This window comes from Salmo salar, chromosome 03 (genome assembly GCF_965601325.2).
Source record: "Salmo salar chromosome 03, fSalSal1, whole genome shotgun sequence".
NCBI classification, from domain to species: domain Eukaryota; kingdom Metazoa; phylum Chordata; class Actinopteri; order Salmoniformes; family Salmonidae; genus Salmo; species Salmo salar.
In genome coordinates, this window is record NC_138293.1 from 81,045,699 (window position 1) to 81,069,774 (window position 24,076).

The following is a 24,076-nucleotide window of genomic DNA, read 5'->3' on the forward strand; positions in this document are numbered from 1 at the left end:
GCACAAACTGGTTAAATCAACGTTGTTTGAATGTAATGTGTCAACGTTTTGTGATGTTTAAATATAATTTGCCAACGTATTGGGATGTAGAATCTATGTGTAAAATAAATTTAATTTGCAAAAAGTCATAAACAAACTGTTGTTTGAGGGTTAAATTTCAACCACAGGATTATGTCATCATGGTAACCAATTTTCAACATAGACAAACCTTATATAAAATATGTTGAATTTGTTCCATTGAAACAATGTTAGATCTAGGGTTGCAAAGGGAAACTTTCAAAGTTTACTAGTAAACTACCAGAATTTTGGTATCTTTCATTTATCTTTATATCTTTTTTACACACTTTTATTTATTTTACTACAGCATGTGAATATGTATTTGATGTAAGTGTTTTGGCATCAAACTGGTGGCAGTTGAGAAAATAATGAATAGTTGGATGAGATTCAGAGGTAATTGAAAATAATGCCATTGTTGATAAGATACTTTTTTCATTAATTTGGCTATTTTCTCTTGAAAAATAATGATCTATCTACTAGAAACTCAATGACAATATTGACACAGAAATATAAAATGAATACTATATATGAATATATTTTTCAAAAAAGTTGTTAATGTATAAATTACCGACATTACATATATTTTTTGTTAATTACCAAAAGTACTGAAGATTCCAGTAACTTTGGTAAATGACTGATAGCTTTGCAACCCTAGTCAGATCTTCAACGTTATATACACTATCAGAAAATAACTATAGGCTGGGCAGCACCTCCTACTGGGGAATAGATCTATCTACAGCTATCCCTTTGGTCTCCCATTCAGGGTTTTGACCAAGCCCAGTCCTGCTTAATAGTCAGTGACTATTACCAATGTGCTATCATGAGGATTGCTGAGAGATCTCCACTTAAAAACTAAATAGATTCACTGTTGCTATCGAAGTAATTCCAAAGTGTAGGTTTAACAGAGCAAATGAAAGGTAAATATACTTTATCAATCATATATCATCCATGATGCTATTTAGGCCTATACACCAAGTCATCAACAGCTATTGTTTAAATTCAGCCCAGGATTCAACTAAAAATAGATGATACATATAGGACTAGGGTTTCAAACTTTGGTTAATTTCAAATTTAATCTACAAATTACTAATGAAATCAAATTTTATTTAAAGTGGCAGTATGTAACTTTTTGGTTGACCTGACCAAATTCACATAGAAATGTGAGTTATAGATCCATCATTCTACTTGAAAGCAAGTCTAAGAAGCAGTAGATCTGTTCTATGTGGTCTATTTCTATACTTCCTGTTCTTAAGTTTTGTATTTGCGTCTTCTACTTTGAATTTGTAAACCAGTTTCAAACAGCTGAAAAAATAATATTTTTGGTTATGGTAATAATACTTCACAGCAGTTTAGATGGTACAATGATTCTCTACACCCCTCAAACTGAACTCTGGACCTCGAAGCCAGTCCCACTGCGTTTTTTCATTGTTCCCCTCTAATCAAGTTCTGATTTAGACCTGGGACACCAGGTGGGTGCCATTAATTATCAGGTAGAACAAAAACCAGCAGACTCCGGACTTTGTAGGGAAAGAGTTGAATACCCCTGCTCTACACTATACTAGCTTATTTTGTAACATAAACTGAAATTAGGCAGACTATGCGAGTTTTAACAACCAGCAAATGACAGAGCGATTTCTGCATAGTGCACCTTTAAAGTGCATTTAAAGGTTGATCTGATTTGATTTTGTCCTATTTCTGTAACTTAGATTTTTGGAGACGCGCATCCAACATCTAAATTATTAATTTGCAGACAAACTGGAATTAAAACCAGTCTAAGCAGACTAAGTCAGTGGCACAGATGGAACTATCCAAGCAGAAGATAATCTCCTTCAAATGAAGAGCTTATTTCCAAAACGCTACAACCACCAATTTTTCACATTTGTGTTTTTTCTTCACAAATTATTGCTTATGGGTACCTCCATGTGTGTGTAAAATGTTACTGTTTTTATTCATAGATTTGTATGATGTGTATGAAAATGTTTTGTTTTTTTGCTAAACTATATATGCCCATTATTTAGCTGAAATGGATATTTGACTGTGATTTGTGGTTGTTTCACCTAGCTATCTTAAGATGAATGCACTAAGTAAGTCACTCTGGATAAGAGCATCTGCTAAATGTCTAAAATGTAAATGTTTGACATACAGATATTACTGTATTGAATAATTAAAAAAAAAAGTTGTAATATTGATGTCACAAATGTATCATTTGTACATTTCTTTATTAAACAATTAGTTATTTGTTACATTTGCATGTGTAAAACCTAGCAGTACAAATTATTTATCTTTGAGTGAGACAGATATATAGCATTTAGCAAAAAAACAAACACATCTATCATTGAACAACACCATGCCATGATTAGATTGTGAAAAAAACACACCAATCTTTCATAATTTCTTTAAACAATAAAAGCTAATTTACCAAACTTTCTGAAAATGGATATATAGTGTTTTAGAATGAAACTCTTCAAATGTTGATATTTGGTTGTGTTGACAACCAAACACAATTCATTTTAACTTTCGCAGTACAGTAAAGAGTCTACGTACTAACCCGTCGACCAGTTAATAAATGATATGTTGGATTCACGTCTCTAACTCAACCAAAAATAAAAGGATTAAGCCAGTGGCTCAGATGGAACTATCCAAACAGTATTACATGTTGATATTTGGTTGCCTTGTCAACCAAACACAATTCAAAATTACTTTTGTAATATAGCCTTAGCCTAAAGTTATCTTACAAAATATTGTAAAAGTATTTATTCAACCATAAAATAATTAACACATCCATGGCCACATTTTGATAATAATAAATATCTTCATATGTAATCTGCGCAGAATTTTGAAACGGCATTGATCACTTGCACCATTTACTTTTAATGTAATCACAACTGCAATTCAGTTCATTTGATTGTGCTATTAGATGAAGCACAGTAATAACACATTAAGTTGTTGTATGAATAAACAAAATATCTGACATTCCCATTTTAACTTTGTTGTGCTTTTAAATGTTTGAAAGTGCAGTGATAACACATTTAGGTTACAACAAACCAAAAATTGACATTATTTTTCCATTGTAATTTGGTTGTGCTTTCACAGTAGATGGTTCAAAGCATAGTGAAAACAACAAACTTTCAACAACTGTTGGCTGTCTTTTTAGTGGGTGAATATACTGTAGGTTATATTCTCATTGATCAACATCTCCACCAAATATTAGCCAGTTGTCCACTTTGAAATGACGTGGTATGCCCAGTGTGGGTACTTTCATCACCATGTTTTTGAATGAACAAAGTGCCTTGGCCTTGAACCTGCCCATGGTTACTGTGTCTGTGTGTGTGTTTGGTCTTGTCTTTCCCAGAGGACATCGTGGCCACAGACCTGATAGAACAGATGCTGAATATGGAGCCCCAGAGGAGGCCTTCTGCTGAGAGCGTGCTCAAACACCCCTTCTTCTGGAGCCTGGAGAAACAGCTGCAGTTCTTCCAGGTCACAATCAAATATATTCAATGCATAGCTAATGTCAGTTAGCTAGATTACAATATCATTTAATTCTACTAGGGAAAAATGTAACTATAACAACAGAAACAATGGGTATACTGTCAATAGAATATATAGCAATAGTGGAGTCCATTGAGCATACAGCAAGAGGGTGGTAAATGAGATGTTTGATTCATTAAAGTACTGTCTTCCCCTGTAGGACGTGAGTGACAGAATTGTAATGGAGGCATCGGATGGTCCAATCATACAGCAGCTAGAGTCAGGGGGACAGGAAGTGGTGAGGAATAACTGGATGGAACACATCACAGCAGTTCTGAGGAAAGGTTAGTGACTGGTCTGAGATCAGCGTTTGAACAGCAACACTTTACAGCCTGTAAAGCCATATTCTATTACAGTATATTTCTATTAACATCCAGATCAGAGGTGCCATGAATGACATGACTATATTTGCAAGATGAGTTTATTACTGGACCAGATGACAGCAACATCTCTTTTTTGTTGTTGTATTATATTACACTAATGGCAAACTTTCTTAATATCATAATTCTGTATCTTAATAGAATTGTTTTTGTTTGTTTACTGGCTGTGTTTCCTCCTTCTGCAGATCTAGAAAGACGCAAAGGAGCATATGAAGAGGGCTCTGTTAAAAGTCTTCTACGTGCCATAAGAAACAAGGTGTGTTCTGTCCAAATACAATTGCCATACTATATTAAAATACACAAATTAAGCATAATAATAACATGTTGGTATATTTGCAAAACATTATTTAATTAGTCAAAAACATGAGAGGAGGCATCCTCTGTGCCACCTACTACCCCCATAAACCTGTTAAATGGAGTATTTATGTAAATCTGACACAAGAAACTAAATGTGTGTAAATTACATTTTATAAGCAACATGTTGTTTCCCATAGAAACACCATTACCACGAATCTCCTAAGGAGGTCCAGGAGACTCTGGGCTCCATCCCTGATGACTTTGTCTCCTACTTCACCTCCCGCTTCCCCCACCTGCTGCTGCACACCTACCTCGCCATGCGTTCCTTTGCTGAGGAGCTGACTTTACAAGATTACTACCCCGTCCAACACGAGACTTAGACGGCAGAAGAGAACACACCCAGAGCCTGACGTGACGACAACCAAGCCAACAACTAAAAGAATGTGACCATAGTGTGACGTCAGGCGCTCCACTGAGAAGTACTCCATCCCACACCAGCAAACCTCCAATCTATGTCAATGGTTTGTCATGGTTCTTTTTACTGTTTACATGAACAATATTGGTTTATCTGAAGAAGAAGCAATCACTTTCACCTGTATGCAGATGACAAGGTTGTGTATGCTATTTCCCCGATGGCTGACCAGGTTCTGTCAGAGCTTTAATTTGCCTTTATTGCCTTGCAGAAAGCCTTTATTAAACTGAAATTGGTACTTAATGCAGGTAAAAACCAAGTATATATTATATTCCAAATCAGGTAAAAATGTATCTGATGATTTATGCATACGTACATTGGATGGTGCCCTCATTGATTGTGTCCCCACTTATAAATATCTAGGCATCTAGATTGATGATAGGCTGTCCTTCAAAAAGAATGTTGATGTTAAAGTACAATATGCAGATATCACTCTGCCATTTCCTGGTTTCTAAAATTGCAATAGTTTGCCTAATTTCAGTTTATGTGTCACGCTCTGACCTAAGAGAGCTGGTTTTTCTCTGTTTAGTTAGGTCAGGGTGTGATAAGGGGTGGGCATTCTATGTTGTTTTGTTTCTATGTTTTGGCCGGGTATGGTTTCCAATCAGAGGCAGCTGTCTATCGTTGTCTCTGATTGGAAGACATACTTAGGCAGCCTTTTTTCCACTTGGTTTGTGTGGGTAGTTGTTTTCTGTTTCGTTGTATTTACCTGACAGAACTGTTGGCTGTCATTTTGTTTATTTTGTCTAGTGTTCGTTTTCATAAAAAAATAATGATGACCACTCAACACGCTGTGCCTTGGTCTCCTCTATATGACGCCCGTTACAGAACTACCCACCACGATTGGATCAAGTGGCGGGCCCGGGCAGAGATGGATACCTGGTCGATGAAGGAGTGGACCGAAAGGAGAAACTGGACTTGGGGCCAGGTAATAGACAGGTATCGTAGCCTACCGGGGAAGAACGAGAGGCAGACCCAAAATATTTTTTTTGGGGGGGCACACGGGTAGTTTGGCTGGGCCAGGGGTGAGACCTGAGCCAACTCCCCGTGCTTATTGTGGTGAGCATGTACCTGCTCCTCGCACTCTCCCCCCCAGTGCGCCTCCATAGCCCAGTACGTTCTGTGCCTGCTCCTCGCACTCTCCCTCCAGTGCGCCTCCATAGCCCAGTATGGCCGGTGCCTGCTCTGAGCACCCGGTCCTCAGTGCGTCTCTCCAGTCGGGTGAGACATGTTCCAGCTCCACGAGAAAAGCCTCCAGTGATGATCCATGGCCCGGAGCCTGTAGGGATGTTCCATGGCACGAAGCCTCCAGAGGTAATCCATGGCCCAGAGCCTGTAGGGATAATCCATGGCCCGGAGCCTGTAGGGATTATCTATGGTCCGGAGCCTGTAGGGTTAATCCATGGCAAGAAGCCTGTAGGGATAATCCATGGCAAGAAGCCTGTAGGGATGATCCATGGCCCGGAGCCTGTAGAGATGATCCATGGCACGAAGCCTCCAGTGATGATCCATGGCGCGGAACCTGTATTGATGATCCATGGCATGGAGCTTGCAGCAACGGTCCCTAGTCCGGAACCTACAACGACGTTCCCCAGTCCGGAGCCTCCAGCGACGCTCCCCAGTCCGGAGCCTCCAGCGACGCTCCCCAGTCCGGAGCCTCCAGCGACGCTCCGCAGCCCGGAGCCTCCAGCGACGCTCCGCAGCCCGGAGCCTCCAGCGACGCTCCGCAGCCCGGAGCCTCCAGCGACGCTCCGCAGCCCGGAGCCTTCAGCGACGGTCCGCAGCCCGGGTCTTCAGTGGCGGTCCGCAACCCGGAGTCTTCAGCGGCGGTTGGCGTTCCAAAGCCTCCGCCGATGATCCACGGTCTGGTTCCTCCGGACACACAGAAGCGGGGGGGGGGGGGGGGATCAGCGGGCGGTGGGGGTGCTATGCCCTGAACCAGAGCCGCCGCCAATTACAGATGCCCACCCGGACCCTCCCCTATAGGTTGCAAACTAGACACAATATTAGGAAGGTGTTATTAATGTTTGTGCACTGTGTATATAATGGTGTGTATAGACAGTATATGAATAGAAAAGGTGTATACATCAGGATGAGCTTTTACTGGAATACAGTATATACATATGAAGTTGGTAAAACAGTATGTAAACATTAAAGTGACCAGTGTTCATTGACTATGTACAGTTGAAGTCAGAAGTTTTTATACACCTTAGCCAAATACATTTAAACTCAGATAGATTTTCAGAATTCCTGACATTTAATCCTAGTAAATATTCCCTGTTTTAGGTCAGTTAGGATCACCACTGGCGGAACCCCGTTCCGCCAGCGGGACACCTAGCCAACAGCCAATGGGAAGACATGGTGCGAAATACAAAAACTACAATTCAATTTCTCAAACAATCAACTATTTTACACCATTTTAAAGATAAAACTCATTAATCTAACCACATTGTCCGATTTCAAAAAGGCTTTACAGCGAAAGCAAAACATTAGATTATGTTAGGAGAGTACATAGACACAAATAATCACACAGCCATTTTCCAAGCAGGGAAATATGTCACAGAAACCGAAAACACAGCTAAATTATGCACTAACCTTTGACAATCTTAATCAGATGACAATCCTAGGACATTATGTTATACAATACATGGATGTTTTGTTCAATCAAGTTCATATTTATATCCAAAAACAGCATTTTACATTGGCGCGTGATGTTCAGAAAATGTATTTTCCACCACAAACCTCCGGTGATTTTACAAAAATACTCTTCATAAACGTTGACAAAATACATAACAATTATTTTAAGAATTATAGATACACAACTCCTTTATGCAATCACTATGTCAGATTTTAAAATAGCTTTTCGGCGAAAGCACATTTTGCAATATTCTGAGTACATAGCTCAGCCATCACGGCTAGCCATTTTGACACCCGCCAAGTTCGGGGCAAACTAAACTCAGAATTAGTATTAGAAAAATTGTATTACCTTTGCTGATCTTCGTCAGAATGCACTCCCAGGACTGCTACTTCACCAACAAATGTTGTTTTTGTTCCAAATAATCCATAGTTATGTCCAATACCTCCGTTTTGTTCGTGCGTTCAGGTCACTATCCAAAGGGTAACGCGCTGGTGCATTTCGAGACAAAAAAATTCAAAATGTTCCTTTACCGTACTTAGAAGCATGTCAAACGCTGTTTAAAATCAATTTTTATGCTATTTTTCTCGTAAAGTAGCGATAATATTCCAACCGGACAATCGTGTTTTCATTCAAAGAGGAAAAGAAAAAACACCGTGCTCGCGGGAAAGCGCATTTCCAATCTCTTAGTCACCAGGCAGTCCACTGACAAACTGAGCTCCTATTATCTGCCCAGAGACAGGAGATGGCTCAATCCACGTTCTGAAGGATTTAGAGAGCCAATGGAAGCCTTAGGAAGTGCAACGTAACTCATAATTATTTGTAGTTTCTCTAGGGATTCAAAAGTAGAACTACAGTTCTCAGACAGGCCACTTCCTGCTTGGGATTTTATCAGGTTTTTGCCTGCCATATGAGTTCTGTTATACTCACAGACACCATTTAAACCGTTTTAGAAACTTCAGAGTGTGTTCTATCCAAATCTACTATTAATATGCATATTCTCGTTTCTGGGCAAGAGTAGTAACCAGTTTAAATCGGGTACGTTTTTCATCCGGCCGTGAAAATACTGCCCCCTATCCTAGACAGGTTAAGAATGTGAAATGTCAGAATAATAGTAGAGAGATGTAACGATCGTAAAGAGGAGTCGACCAAGGTGCAGGGTGGAATATGTTCATCTTGTGATTTATTTACTCAGAACACGATAAAAAGTAATGAACAAAGAAAATACGACCATCACGTTCTGTAGGCACACAAAGAAATACAAAAATAAGATCCCACAGACACAGGTGGAAAAAAGGCTGCCTAAGTATGGTTCCTAATCAGAGACAACGATAGACAGCTGCCTCTGGTTAGGAACCATACTCGGCCCAACACAAAGAAATACAAAACATAGAATGCCCACCCCACACCCTGACCTAACCACATAGAGAAACAAACCCTCTCTCTCAGGTCAGGGAGTGACAAGAGAATGATTTATTTAATATTTTATTTCTTTAATCACATTTACATTTACATTTAAGTCATTTAGCAGACGCTCTTATCCAGAGCGACTTACAAATTGGTGCATTCACCTTATGATATCCAGTGGAACAACCACTTTACAATAGTGCATCTAAATCTTTTAAGGGGGGGGGGGGGGTTAGAAGGATTACTTTATCCTATCCTAGGTATTCCTTAAAGAGGTGGGGTTTCAGGTGTCTCCGGAAGGTGGTGATTGACTCCACTGTCCTGGCGTCGTGAGGGAGCTTGTTCCACCATTGGGGTGCCAGAGCAGCGAACAGTTTTGACTGGGCTGAGGGGGAACTGTGCTTCCTCAGAGGAAGGGGGGCCAGCAGGCCAGAGGTGGATGAACGCAGTGCCCTTGTTTGGGTGTAGGGCCTGATCAGAGCCTGAAGGTATGGAGGTGCCGTTCCCTTCACAGCTCCGTAGGCAATCACCATGGTCTTGTAGCGGATGCGAGCATCAACTAGAAGCCAGTGGAGAGAGCGGAGGAGCGGGGTGACGTGAGAGAACTTGGGAAGGTTGAACACCAGACGGGCTGCGGCGTTCTGGATGAGTTGTAGGGGTTTAATGGCACAGGCAGGGAGCCCAGCCAACAGCGAGTTGCAGTAATCCAGACGGGGGATGACAAGTGCCTGGATTAGGACCTGCGCCGCTTCCTGTGTGAGGCAGGGTCGTGCTCTGCGAATGTTGTAGAGCATGAACCTACAGGATCGGGTCACCGCCTTGATGTTAGTGGAGAACGACAGGGTGTTGTCCAGGATCACGCCAAGGTTCTTAGCACTCTGGGAGGAGGACACAAGGGAGTTGTCAACCGTGATGGCGAGATCATGGAACGGGCAGTCCTTCCCCGGGAGGAAGAGCAGCTCCGTCTTGCCGAGGTTCAGCTTGAGGTGGTGATCCGTCATCCACACTGATATGTCTGACAGACATGCAGAGATGCGATTCGCCGCCTGGTTATCAGAAGGGGGAAAGGAGAAGATTAATTGTGTGTCGTCTGCATAGCAATGATAGGAGAGACCATGTGAGGATATGACAGAGCCAAGTGACTTGGTGTATAGCGAGAATAGGAGAGGGCCTAGAACAGAGCCCTGGGGGACACCAGTGGTGAGAGCGCATGGTGCGGAGACAGATTCTCGCCACGCCACCTGGTAGGAGCGACCTGTCAGGTAGGACGCAATCCAAGCGTGGGCCGCGCCGGAGATGCCCAACTCGGAGAGGGTGGAGAGGAGGATCTGATGGTTCACAGTAACAAAGGCAGCAGATAGGTCTAGAAGGATGAGAGCAGAGGAGAGAGAGTTAGCTTTAGCAGTGCGGAGAGCCTCCGTGACACAGAGAAGAGCAGTCTCAGTTGAATGCCCAGTCTTGAAACCTGACTGATTAGGATCAAGAAGGTCATTCTGAGAGAGATAGCAGGAGAGCTGGCCAAGGACGGCACGTTCAAGAGTTTTGGAGAGAAAAGAAAGAAGGGATACTGGTCTGTAGTTGTTGACATCGGAGGGATCGAGTGTAGGTTTTTTCAGAAGGGGTGCAACTCTCGCTCTCTTGAAGATGGAAGGGACGTAGCCAGCGGTCAAGGATGAGTTGATGAGCGAGGTGAGGTAGGGGAGAAGGTCTCCGGAAATGGTCTGGAGAAGAGAGGAGGGGATAGGGTCAAGTGGGCAGGTTGTTGGGCGGCCGGCCGTCACAAGACGCGAGATTTCATCTGGAGAGAGAGGGGAGAAAGAGGTCAAAGCACAGGGTAGGGCAGTGTGAGCAGGACCAGCGGTGTCGTTTGACTTAGCAAACGAGGATCGGATATCGTCAACCTTCTTTTCAAAATGGTTGACGAAGTCATCCGCAGAGAGGGAGGAGGGGGAGGAGGATTCAGGAGGGAGGAGAAGGTAGCAAAAAGCTTCCTAGGGTTAGAGGCAGATGCTTGGAATTTAGAGTGGTAGAACGTGGCTTTAGCAGTAGAGACAGAAGAGGAGAATGTAGAGAGGAGGGAGTGAAAGGATTCCAGGTCCGCAGGGAGGCGAGTTTTCCTCCATTTCCGCTCGGCTGCCCGGAGCCTGTTCTGTGAGCTCGTAGTGAGTCGTCGAGCCACGGAGCAGGAGGGGAGGACCGAGACGGCCTGGAGGATAGGGGACAGAGAAAATCAAAGGATGCAGAAAGGGAGGAGAGGAGGGTTGAGGAGGCAGAATCAGAATGAGGTCAAAAGAGGAGAGGAGTGGAAAGAAGGAGGCAGAGAGGAATGAGTCAAAGGTAGACGTGGGGAGATTAAAGTCACCCAGAACTGTGAGAGGTGAGCCATCCTCAGGAAAGGAACTTATCAAGGCGTCAAGCTCATTGATGAACTCTCCAAGGGAACCTGGAGGGCGATAAATGATAAGGATGTTAAGCTTGAAAGGGCTGGTAACTGTGACAGCATGGAATTCAAATGAGGAGATAGACAGATGGGTCAGGGGAGAAAGAGAGAATGTCCACTTGGGAGAGATGAGGATTCCAGTGCCACCACCCCGCTGGCTCGATGCTCTAGGGGTATGCGAGAACACGTGGGCAGACGAAGAGAGAGCAGTATGAGTAGCAGTGTTATCTGTGGTAATCCATGTTTCCGTCAGCACCAGGAAGTCTAGGGACTGGAGGGTAGCATAGGCTGAGATGAACTCAGCCTTGTTGGCTGCAGACCGGCAGTTCCAGAGGCTGCCGGAGACCTGGAACTCCACGTGGGTCGTGCGCGCTGGGACCACCAGGTTAGAGTGGCAGCGGCCACGCGGTGTGAAGCGTTTGTATGGCCTGTGCAGAGAGGAGAGAACAGGGATAGACAGACACATAGTTGACAAGCTACAGAAGTGTTGTTTCTTGTATTATTGTCTCTTGTGTCTTTAGAGAACTGTTTCACTTTGATATCCTTTTTCTTCTGTCCTGATTTTCTCTTTCTTTTCTTCTGTTAACTAGATATTCTTTGTTGTTCTTCGTTAGCTAGCTAGCTTCTTCCAAAAGAGTCCCTAGCAACTGCTTAGCAACTGGTAAACAATTCAGCTAGCTAAGATAACTACAATTTTATGAAAAATAGTTATTTTTCAAAAGCCTATCTTCTTTGTTTGTTGCTTGTTTTTTCTCCTATTCAGTCTTGCAGTTTTCTTTTGCTTTTTTCCGATGTACTTCACTCTAAAAACCATGTAAATTTCAATATTTGTAGGAGCTCATTTTTTCAGCTGCTGCTGCTCAAATTGGAGTTCCGGAACATTCCCAGTGGGTTAGAAGTTTACATACGCTCAGTTAGTATTTGGTAGCATTGCCTTTAAATTGTTTAATTTGGGTCAAACGTTTCGGGTAGCCTTCCACAAGCTTCCCACATTAAGTTGGGTGAATTTTGGCCCATTCCTCCTGACAGAGCTGGTGTAACTGAGTCAGGTTTGTAGGCCTCCTTGCTCTCAGACACGCTTTTTCAGTTCTGCCCACATATTTTCTATAGGATTGAGGTCAGGGCTTTGTGATGGCCACTCCAATACCTTGACTTTGTTGTCCTTAAGCCATTTTGCCACAACTTTGGAAGTATGCTTGGGGTCATTGTCCATTTGGAACACCCGTTTGCGACCAAACTTTAACTTCCTGACTGATGTCTTGAGATGTTGCTTCAATATATCCACATCATTTTTCTACCTCATGATGCCATCTATTTTGTGAAGTGCACCAGTCCCTCCTGCAGCAAAGCACCCTCACAACATGATGCTGCCACCCCGTGCTTCACAGTATACTGAACAAAAATATAAACACAACATGCAAAAATGTCAATGATTTTACTGAGTTACAGTTCATATAAGCAAATCAGTGAATTGAAATAAATTAATCTATGGATTTCACATGACTGGGCAGGGCGCAGCCATGGGAGGCCCACCCACTTGGGAGCAAGGCCCAACCACTGGGGAACCAGGCCCAGCCAATCAGAATGAGTTTTTCCCCACAAGAGGACTTTATTACAGACAGAAATACTCCTTGGTTTCATTGACTGTCCGGGTTGCTGGTCTCAGACAATCCCGCAGATGAGGTCCTGGGCTGGCGTAGTTACACATGGTCTACGGTTGTGAGGCCGGTTGGACATACTGCCAAATTCTCTAAAATGAGAAAAATTTATGAGAAATTAACATTCAATTATCTGGCAACAGCTCTGGTGGACATTCCTGCAGTCAACATGTCAATACCACGCTCTCTCAAAACTTGAGACATCTTTGCCATTGTGTTGTTGTCACAGTCTTCGTCGTCCTCGGATGAAGGGGAAGAGAAATTAGACCAAAATGCAGCGTGGTAAGTGTTTGTCATTTTAATGTTAAAACTGAACACTAATGCGACAAGCAAACAAAAGAACAACCGAACAGTTCCGTCAGGTGCAAAACACTAAACAGAAATTAACTACCCACAAAACCCCAAAGGAAAACAGGCTGCCTAAGTATGACTCCCAATCAGCGACAACGATGTACAGCTGTCCCTGATTGAGAGCCATACCAGGCCAAAACAAAGAAATACAAAGCATAGAAAAAAGGACATAGAATGCCCACCCAAATCACACCCTGACCAAACCTAACTGGAGACATAAAAAGGGCTCTCTCAGGTCAGGGCGTGACAGTTGTGTGACAAAACTGCAAATTTTAGAGTGGCCATTTATTGTCCCCAGCACAAGGTGCACCTGTGTAATGATCATGCTGTTTAATCAGCTTCTTGATATTACACACCTGTCAGGTGGATGGATTATCTTGGCAAAGAAGAAATGCTCACTAACAGGGATGTAAACATATTTCTCCACAAGATTTGAGAGAAATAAGCTTTTTGTGTGTATGGAACATTTCTGGGGTCTTTTATTTCAGCTCATGAAACATGGGACCAACACTTTACATGTTGCGTTTATATTTTTGTTCAGTATTGTTAGCCTCACTAAATGTATGCAAGTGACATTCTATAAACTGTATGCTGTTTCCCATAGAGTAACCATTACGATGACATTCTTGATCTCCATCAGACGTTCCCAAAAGGCTTTATGTCCTACTTCACCTCCTGCTTCCCCCACCTGCTGCTGCACACATACCTGGCCATGCGCACCTGTGCTGAGGAGCTGACTTTCCAGAAATACTATTCCAAGTTGAGAGAGGCGTGGATGGTCTATGACACACCCACAGCCTAAGACCAAAAAGTACTTTACACCAACCTTTGAAGTGATGACAACCAAGCCACCAGCCCAAATATTCTGTCTTTTTCTAGGCTTTGCTTTTATTGTTGTTTTCATAACATGAACCTGCAGTGCACTGAATCTAGAGACATTCCTTCTATGTAGACCAACATAATGACAATTCCATAACTAGATAGACTGTCAGTTCACTGTACTGTCAATGTACTTTATTGTTGTGACACAAAAGTGACCTTTTTTTAAATCTGTTTTTCTATTACATTCTGTATGAAGTGGTATTCTTTATACATGAATGTATTCCTGATTCTCTGTGGACCCTGACATAGGCACATCCAACGGAGTTCATCATTGTATTTTTATTGGCTGTACTTTGTTTTGTTGATGTCTGTGTATAGATGATGTAGTGCTTTATAGAGGACGCCTGTACCATGTTTGACTATGATTGCTTTTAGTGCCTCAACTCAATTTGAGTGGTCCACAATGTTTTTATTTTATTTTGAATCTGTATTTTGTATTATTGTATCATTGTGTAGTGAGATGAGAAAAAAGAAGAAACCCGCACACTGCTCTTGATAGTATCACTGCTCTTTATTAAGATTTACGTATCGGCCTCAAGGCTTTCGTCAGAGTTCTTTTGAGTGTTTTTAATTGGCACCCTTATGGAGACATTGCTCCACCCACATCCGTTCAATGCATCAAATGGGTTTGGAGTATACGGAAAATAAGTATATGTTACCAAATATAACAATGTGCATTTCATAAGTATTCTAATAATTCTAATACAGTGTGTACATAAAACATATTAAACATGTCTGTAAAACCACAATGAGGACATCGGCCTATCAACTAAGGTTTCATAAATCATTGGGTACAGTACAAGAAGAAACATCCGAGTGATCTGAAGTGGCGGCATTAACTCATATTCACATTTACAACATAACATGCATGAGCATTTCATCATTAAGACCTTTTGGGAATAATGCCTGGAGGGTGAAAATCCAAAAACCTTCTCTTTTGCTCAGAGTATTATTCATATCACCTCGCTGGTCTGATATCTTGACTTTCTCTATGCTACAAAATCTAAAGGTAGAAATGTCATGTTTTTTGTCATTAAAATGTACTGCAACTGGATAATCCCTGTCCTTTCTCCCGATTTAACTTTTATGTTCACTAATTCTCTCTTTGAGAGAGGTTTTACCTACATAACACAGCCCACATGGACATTTAATCATGTAGATAACATGGGTGGTGGAGCACAAGATAATGTCATTTATTTGGAACTGTTTTCCTTCATGTGGGTGGCAGAAATATTCACACTTCATCATATTATTGCACTGTGAGCAACCCATGCAAGTATAGCTACCATTCGGAAGAGGGCGTAAAAGAGACTGGCTCATTTTGTTTTTTGGCTGGCGGTTGGCATGGACCAATTTGCTGCGTAAATTGCGACCTCTCCAATATACAATAAGTGGTGGATTCTTAAATTCAGCTGGCAGAGCTGGGTCCGATGATAAAACACGCCAGTGTTTCTTGACAGCATCTCCCACTTTGCGCGAGTTCAAAGTATATGTGGTGGTGAACATTAAAGAGTGTTCTTTACCTTTAGTGGGTCTTTTTTGTAACAGTTCATTTAGTTTTTAACCCCAATGCCAAATCAAGAGCTTCATCCACACATTGTGGAGAGTAGCCTCTTAGAAACGTTTTGCGCATCTCCGTTGCTAGATAGTCCTCTGGCATAGACTGCGCAGTCTGAAAAACTGGCTTCTTGGAAGTCCTCTTTTGAACGGCCCAGGGTGGAGGCTGTCCACCTGTAATATAGTATTTATGCCCGTTTTTTTTCAGTACAGTGTTGTAAATAGGGTTCCATTTGATTTCTAAGTCCACATATCAAGATAATGAACACGTTTAATGTCACATTCAATAGTGCATTTGAGATTGGGGTCGATGTCATTGAGTAATGCCATAAAGTCTGATAGCTCTTCTCCCGTTCCTCCCCATATACAAAAAATGTCATCAATATATTGATACCACTTCAGGATTTTATTCCAAAAAGGATTTTAATTTTCATTGTTAACAAAACTTTATTCAAAATTACCCACATAAAGGTTAGCATAGCTTGGAGTGAATTTCATCAAACCTGAAATATTTATAAGTGTCACGACTTTTATAAGTGTCCCTCTCCTTGTTTGGGCGGCGTTCGGCGGTCGACGTCACCATTCTTCTAGCCATCGCTGATCCACCATTCATTTTCCATTTGTTTTGTCTTTGTTTTCTACACACCTGGTTTCATTCCCCAATTACATGTACATGTATTTAACCCTTTGTTTCTCCCATGTTTTTGTGCGTGATTGTTTCTATGTTCATTCGGTACGTTATGGCTGGTTTTCGACGGGTGCTGTTTTCACCCGTGCATAATTGATTACCGTTTATTGTTGGTCAAGTGTATTGTTACCTTGTGCCTTTGTTTTTGAGTAAAGAATGTGGCTCACTCATTCTGCTCTCCTGCGCATGACTTCATGCACCAGCTACACCCACCTTCTGACAGAATCACGCACCGGACCATATGGAGTCAGCAGGAGCAGACACCCCCGTATTAGGGGTTGAGGAGCACGTCCAGCAGCATGCGGCCATGCTACAGCATCTCGGCACCGCCATGGATCGCGTGCTGCAGATCGCTGGGAGAGAAGAGGAGTTCCTCCAGCGCCTCCACCAGCACCACCAAGGGCACCACTACTCACCCCTCCTTCACCCGGTCCCAGTGGGATTCGGCTCGCTCTTCCGAGGGAGTATGATGGGACGGCTGCGGGATGTCAGGGGTTCCTACTCCAGCTGGAGCTCTACCTGGCAACCGTCCACCCGGCTCCTTCGGGCCGTGAGAGCGTGTCCGCCCTCGTCTCCTGTCTCTCAGGGTAAGCCCTGGAGTGGGCCAACGCCGTATGGGGGGAAGGAGAAGCGGTGTTGGACCAATTCGAGGATTTCACCCAGTTTTCGACCACCCGCCTGAGGGTAGAGCGGCGGGTGAACGTCTCGTTCACCTTAGGCAGGGGACGAGGAGCGCACAGGAGTTCGCTTTGGACTTTCGGACCCTGGCCGCCGGCGCAGGATGGAACGACAGGGCCCTGATCGATCACTACCGTTGTAGTTTGCGAGAGGACGTCCGTCGGGAGTTGGCCTGCAAGGACACCACTCTCACTGTCCATCCGATTGGATAACCTGCTGGCTACCCGCAGACGTCCAGATCGGGGTCTGTCGATTCCATCCCCCAGCACCACCGCTCCTACGCCCATGGAGCTGGGAGGTACTGCACTTAGGGCTACTGGAGGAGGGGCCGGTCCATGCACCATCTGTGGCCGCAGAGGGCACACTGCCGGTCGGTGCTGGGGAGGTTCCTCTGGGAGTCGAGGCAGCAGGCAGGGCACCCTTGTGTGGAACGGTGGAAAGTCCAGACCAGGTCTCCACCGTGTACATCCCCTCTGAATATGCCGATTTGGCTCTCGCCTTCTGTAAGAAGAGGGCAACTCAATTACCATCCCATCGACGGGGGGATTGTGCGATAAATCTCCTGGTATACGTAGCACTTCCAAGGAGTCACGTGTATCCCCTGTCACAGGAGGAGACGGCGGCTATGGAAACATATGTCTCCGAATCCCTCGGACAGGGGTACATTCGGCCCTCCACTTCACCTGCCTCCTCGAGTTTCTTTTTTGTGAAGAAGAAGGATGGAGGTCTGCGCCCGTGTATTGACTATCGCGGTATCAACCAGATCCCTGTTAGGTACAGTTACCCGCTACCTCTCATAGCCAGTGCGATTGAGTCAATGCACGAGGCGCGCTTCGTCACCAAATTGGATCTCAGGTGCATATCCGGGAGGGAGACGAGTGGAAGACGGCTTTCAGTACCACCTCAGGGCACTATGAGTACCTTGTCATGCCGTATGGGTTGATGAATGCTTCATCAGTCTTCCAGGCCTTTGTAGACGAGATTTTCAGGGACCTGCACAGGCAGGGTGTAGTGGTGTATATTTATGACATCCTGATATACTCCGCTACACGCGCCGAGCATGTGTCCCTGGTGCGCAGGGTGCCTGGTCTACTGTTGGAGCATGACCTGTACGTCAAGGCTGAGAAATGTCTGTTCTTCCAACAGTCCGTCTCCTTCCTAGCGTACCGCATTTCCACTTCAGGGGTGGAGATGGAGAGTGATCGCATTTCAGCCATATGTAATTGGCTGACTCCCACCACGGTAAAGGAAGTGCAGCGGTTTCTAGGGTTTGCCAACTACTACCGGAGGTTTAGCTGGGGCTTTGGTCAGGTAGCGGCTTCCATTACCTCACTGCTGAAGGGGGGACCGGTGCGTTTGCAGTGGTCGGCTGAGGCGGACAGGGCTTTTGGTCAGCTGAGGGCTCTGTTTACCTAGACCAGGTTCCCAGAACACGAAGGCAGACGCACTGTCCCGGATGTATGACACAGAGGAGCGGCTCATGGATCATACCCCCATACTCCCGGCCTCTTGCCTGGTGGCACCGGTAGTGTGGGAGCTGGACGCGGACATCGAGTGGGCGTTACATACGTTGAAATTTACATGGTTTTTAGAGTGAAGTACATCGGAAAAAAGCAAAAGAAAACTGCAAGACTGAAGAGGAGAAAAAACAAGCAACAAACAAAGAAGATAGGCTTTTGAAAATTAACTATTTTTCATAAAACTGTAGTTATCTTAGCTAGCTGAATTGTTTACCAGTTGCTAAGCAGTTGCTAGGGACTCTTTTGGAAGAAGCTAGCTAGCTAACGAAGAACAACAAAGAATATCTAGTTAACAGAAGAAAAGAAAGAGAATATCAGGACAGAAGAAAAAGGATATCAAAGTGAAACAGTTCTCTAAAGACACAAGAGACAATAATAAGAGAAACAACACTTCTGTAGCTTGTCAACTATGTGTCTGTCTATCCCTGTTCTCTCCCCTCTGCACAGGCCATACAAACGCTTCACACCGCGTGGCCGCTGCCACTCTAACCTGGTGGTCCCAGCACGCACGACCCACGTGGAGTTCCAGGTCTCCGGCAGCCTCTGGAACTGCCGGTCTGCAGCCAACAAGGCTGAGTTCATCTCAGCCTATGCTACCCTCCAGTCCCTAGACTTCCTGGCGCTGACGGAAACATGGATTACCACAGATAACACTGCTACTCCTACTGCTCTCTCTTCGTCTGCCCACGTGTTCTCGCATACCCCTAGAGCATCGAGCCAGCGGGGTGGTGGCACTGGAATCCTCATCTCTCCCAAGTGGACATTCTCTCTTTCTCCCCTGACCCATCTGTCTATCTCCTCATTTGAATTCCATGCTGTCACAGTTACCAGCCCTTTCAAGCTTAACATCCTTATCATTTATCGCCCTCCAGGTTCCCTTGGAGACTTCATCAATGAGCTTGACGCCTTGATAAGTTCCTTTCCTGAAGATGGCTCACCTCTCACAGTTCTGGGTGACTTTAACCTCCCCACGTCTACCTTTGACTCATTCCTCTCTGCCTCCTTCTTTCCACTCCTCTCCTCTTTTGACCTCACCCTCTCACCTTCCCCCCCTACTCACAAGGCAGGCAATACGCTTGACCTCATCTTTACTAGATGCTGTTCTTCCACTAATCTCATTGCAACTCCCCTCCAAATCTCCGACCACTACCTTGTATCCTTTTCCCTCTTGCTCTCATCCAACACTTCTCACTCTGCCCCTACTCGGATGGTATTGCGCCGTCCCAACCTTCGCTCTCTCTCTCCCGCTACTCTCTCCTCTTCCATCCTATCATCTCTTCCCTCTGCTCAAACCTTCTCCAACCTATCTCCTGATTCTGCCTCCTCAACCCTCCTCTCCTCCCTTTCTGCATCCTTTGATTTTCTCTGTCCCCTATCCTCCAGGCCGGCTCGGTCCTCCCCTCCTGCTCCGTGGCTCGACGACTCACTACGAGCTCACAGAACAGGGCTCCGGGCAGCCGAGCGGAAATGGAGGAAAACTCGCCTCCCTGCGGACCTGGCATCCTTTCACTCCCTCCTCTCTACATTCTCCTCTTCTGTCTCTGCTGCTAAAGCCACTTTCTACCACTCTAAATTCCAAGCATCTGCCTCTAACCCTAGGAAGCTCTTTGCTACCTTCTCCTCCCTCCTGAATCCTCCTCCCCCTCCTCCCTCTCTGCGGATGACTTCGTCAACCATTTTGAAAAGAAGGTTGACGATATCCGATCCTCGTTTGCTAAGTCAAACGACACCGCTGGTCCTGCTCACACTGCCCTACCCTGTGCTTTGACCTCTTTCTCCCCTCTCTCTCCAGATGAAATCTCGCGTCTTGTGACGGCCGGCCGCCCAACAACCTGCCCACTTGACCCTATCCCCTCCTCTCTTCTCCAGACCATTTCCGGAGACCTTCTCCCCTACCTCACCTTGCTCATCAACTCATCCTTGACCGCTGGCTACGTCCCTTCCATCTTCAAGAGAGCGAGAGTTGCACCCCTTCTGAAAAAACCTACACTCGATCCCTCCGATGTCAACAACTACAGACCAGTATCCCTTCTTTCTTTTCTCTCCAAAACTCTTGAACGTGCCGTCCTTGGCCAGCTCTCCTGCTATCTCTCTCAGAATGACCTTCTTGATCCTAATCAGTCAGGTTTCAAGACTGGGCATTCAACTGAGACTGCTCTTTTCTGTGTCACGGAGGCTCTCCGCACTGCTAAAGCTAACTCTCTCTCCTCTGCTCTCATCCTTCTAGACCTATCTGCTGCCTTTGATACTGTGAACCATCAGATCCTCCTCTCCACCCTCTCCGAGTTGGGCATCTCCGGCGCGGCCCACGCTTGGATTGCGTCCTACCTGACAGGTCGCTCCTACCAGGTGGCGTGGCGAGAATCTGTCTCCGCACCATGCGCTCTCACCACTGGTGTCCCCCAGGGCTCTGTTCTAGGCCCTCTCCTATTCTCGCTATACACCAAGTCACTTGGCTCTGTCATATCCTCACATGGTCTCTCCTATCATTGCTATGCAGACGACACACAATTAATCTTATCCTTTCCCCCTTCTGATAACCAGGCGGCGAATCGCATCTCTGCATGTCTGTCAGACATATCAGTGTGGATGACGGATCACCACCTCAAGCTGAACCTCGGCAAGACGGAGCTGCTCTTCCTCCCGGGGAAGGACTGCCCGTTCCATGATCTCGCCATCACGGTTGACAACTCCCTTGTGTCCTCCTCCCAGAGGGCTAAGAACCTTGGCGTGATCCTGGACAACACCCTGTCGTTCTCCACTAACATCAAGGCGGTGACCCGATCCTGTAGGTTCATGCTCTACAACATTCGTAGAGTACGACCCTGCCTCACACAGGAAGCGGCGCAGGTCCTAATCCAGGCACTTGTCATCTCCCGTCTGGATTACTGCAACTCGCTGTTGGCTGGGCTCCCTGCCTGTGCCATTAAACCCCTACAACTCATCCAGAACGCCGCAGCCCGTCTGGTGTTCAACCTTCCCAAGTTCTCTCACGTCACCCCGCTCCTCCGCTCTCTCCACTGGCTTCCAGTTGATGCTCGCATCCGCTACAAGACCATGGTGATTGCCTACGGAGCTGTGAAGGGAACGGCACCTCCATACCTTCAGGCTCTGATCAGGCCCTACACCCAAACAAGGGCACTGCGTTCATCCACCTCTGGCCTACTGGCCCCCCTTCCTCTGAGGAAGCACAGTTCCCGCTCAGCCCAGTCAAAACTGTTCGCTGCTCTGGCACCCCAATTGTGGAACAAGCTCCCTCACGACGCCAGGACAGCGGAGTCAATCACCACCTTCCGGAGACACCTGAAACCCCACCTCTTTAAGGAATACCTAGGATAGGATAAAGTAATCCTTCTAACCCCCCCCCCCCCTTAAAAGATTTAGATGCACTATTGTAAAGTGGTTGTTCCACTGGATATCATAAGGTGAATGCACCAATTTGTAAGTCGCTCTGGATAAGAGCGTCTGCTAAATGACTTAAATGTAATGTAATGTAATGTTACGTACAGAGCCCACTCCCCTCCAATGTCCAGCTGGGCGCCTGTACATTCCATCTGCTGTCTGCGACCGTTTGATCTATTGGGCCCACACGTCACCCTCCTCTGATCATCCTGGCATCGGTCGGACAGTGCGCTGTCTTAGTCTTAGTCTTAGTGGGAAGTACTGGTGGTCCACTTTGGCTAAGGACGTGAGGGTTTATGTTTCCTCCTGCTCAGTGCAAGGACCCTAGGCAATTGCCCAGAGGGAAGTTACAAGCCTTACCCGTTCCACAACGGCCGTGGTCGCACCTGTCGGTGGATTTCCTAACGGATCTTCCTCCCTCACAGGGTAACACCACGATCCTGGTCGTTGTGGATCGGTTTTCTAAGTCCTGCCGTCTCTTCCCTTTGCCCGGTCTCCCTACGGCCCTACAGACTGCGGAGGCCCTGTTTACCCACGTCTTCCGGCACTACGGGGTGCCCGAGGACATAGTATCTGATCGAGGTCCCCAGTTCACGTCAAGGGTCTGGAGGGCGTCCATGGAACGTCTGGGGGTCTCGGTCAGTCTTGCCTCAGGTTTTCACCCCGAGAGTAACGGGCAGGTTGAGAGAGTGAACCAGGATGTGGGTAGGTTTCTGCGGTCTTATTGCCAGGACCGGCCGGGGGAGTGGGCGGCGTTCGTGCCCTGGCCAGAGATGGCACAGAACTTGCTCTGCCACTCCTCCACTCCTCCACTAACCTCTCCCCCTTCCGGTGCGTACTGAGGTACCAGCCGGTTCTGGCGCCTTGGCATCAGAGCCAGATCGAGGCTCCTGCGGTGGACGACTGGTTTAGGCGCGCTGAGGAGACATGGGACGCCGCTCATGTGCACCTTCAGCGGGCCGTGAGGCGCCAGAAAACCAGTGCAGATCACCACCGTAGTGAGGCCCCGGTGTTCGCACCGGGGGACCGGGTCTGGCTCTCGACCCGAAATCTGCCCCTCCGCCTGCCCTGCCGGAAGCTGGGCCCACGGTTTGTGGGGCCATTCAAAGTCCTGAGGAGACTGAACGAGGTTTGTTACAGGTTACAGCTTCCCCCCGATTACCGTATTAACCTCTTTGGTATCATTGGGAAGCTAGCGTCCCACCTCGACCACAGCCAGTGAAATTCAAACAACAGAAATCCCATAATTAAAATTCCTCAAACATACAAGTATTATACACCATTTTAAAGATAAACTTCTTGTTAATCCAACCACAGTGTCCGATTTCAAAAACGCTTTACGGAAAAAGCACACCATGTGATTATGTTAGGACAGTGCCAAGCCACAAGAAACCATACAGACATTTTCCAGCCAAGGAGAGGACTCACAAAAGTCAGAAATAGCGATTAAATGAATTACTAACCTTTGATGATCTTCATCTGGTGGCACTCCCAGGACTCCATGTTACACAATAAATGTTTGTTTTGTTCAATAATGTCCCTCTTTATGTCCAAAAACCTCGTGTTTAGTTCAGTAATTCAAAGACACAAAGCGCACTCTCAACATCCAGACGAAAAGTCAAAAAAGTACAATAAAAGTTCGAAGAAACATGTCAAACGATGTTTAAAATCAATCCTCAGGTTGTTTTTGTCATAAATAATCAATAATATTTCAACCGGACAAAAGCTTCGTCAACAGAAAAGGAGAAACAAGAAAGGCGCGCTCACGATCACGCACTGGACTCATGTCTGGAAATTTCCACTGTCCACTCATTGAAAGTGCTGTATGTCCCTCATTTTTCAGAGTAAAAGCCTGAAACAATGCCTAAAGACTGGCCACATGTAGAAGAAGCCATAGAGATCGTGAACTGGGTCCTAAGTCTTTGTGTGGTGGATAGGCTTTCAATGGAAAAACAGCCTTTCAAAATAATAGTACTTCCTGGATGGATTTTCCTCAGGTTTTCGCCTGCCATATCAGTTCTGTTATACTCACAGACATTATTTTAACAGTTTTGGAAACTTTAGAGTGTTTTCTATACAAATCTACCAATTATATGCATATCCTAGCTTCTGGGCCTGAGT

General features: G+C 45.3%; 1 protein-coding gene across 2 annotated transcripts; it reads left to right on the forward strand.

The window, feature by feature from the left end:
- The first annotated feature begins 2,815 nt into the window (after positions 1 to 2,815).
- Positions 2,816 to 6,918, forward strand: LOC145877413 (serine/threonine-protein kinase/endoribonuclease IRE1-like). 2 transcript variants are annotated; one of them, XM_082972801.1, is made up of 4 exons: positions 2,816 to 3,537; positions 3,749 to 3,872; positions 4,154 to 4,224; positions 4,463 to 6,918. In XM_082972801.1, the coding sequence occupies exon 4, from the start codon at positions 5,803 to 5,805 to the stop codon at positions 6,592 to 6,594; it is 792 nt and encodes a 263-aa protein (XP_082828927.1). In that variant the 5' UTR covers positions 2,816 to 3,537; positions 3,749 to 3,872; positions 4,154 to 4,224; positions 4,463 to 5,802; the 3' UTR covers positions 6,595 to 6,918. The 2 variants fall into 2 exon arrangements, with proteins under 2 accessions (XP_082828927.1, XP_082828928.1); XM_082972802.1 differs by having other exon boundaries at positions 2,960 to 3,537; positions 4,463 to 5,524.
- The last annotated feature ends 17,158 nt before the right edge of the window (positions 6,919 to 24,076 follow it).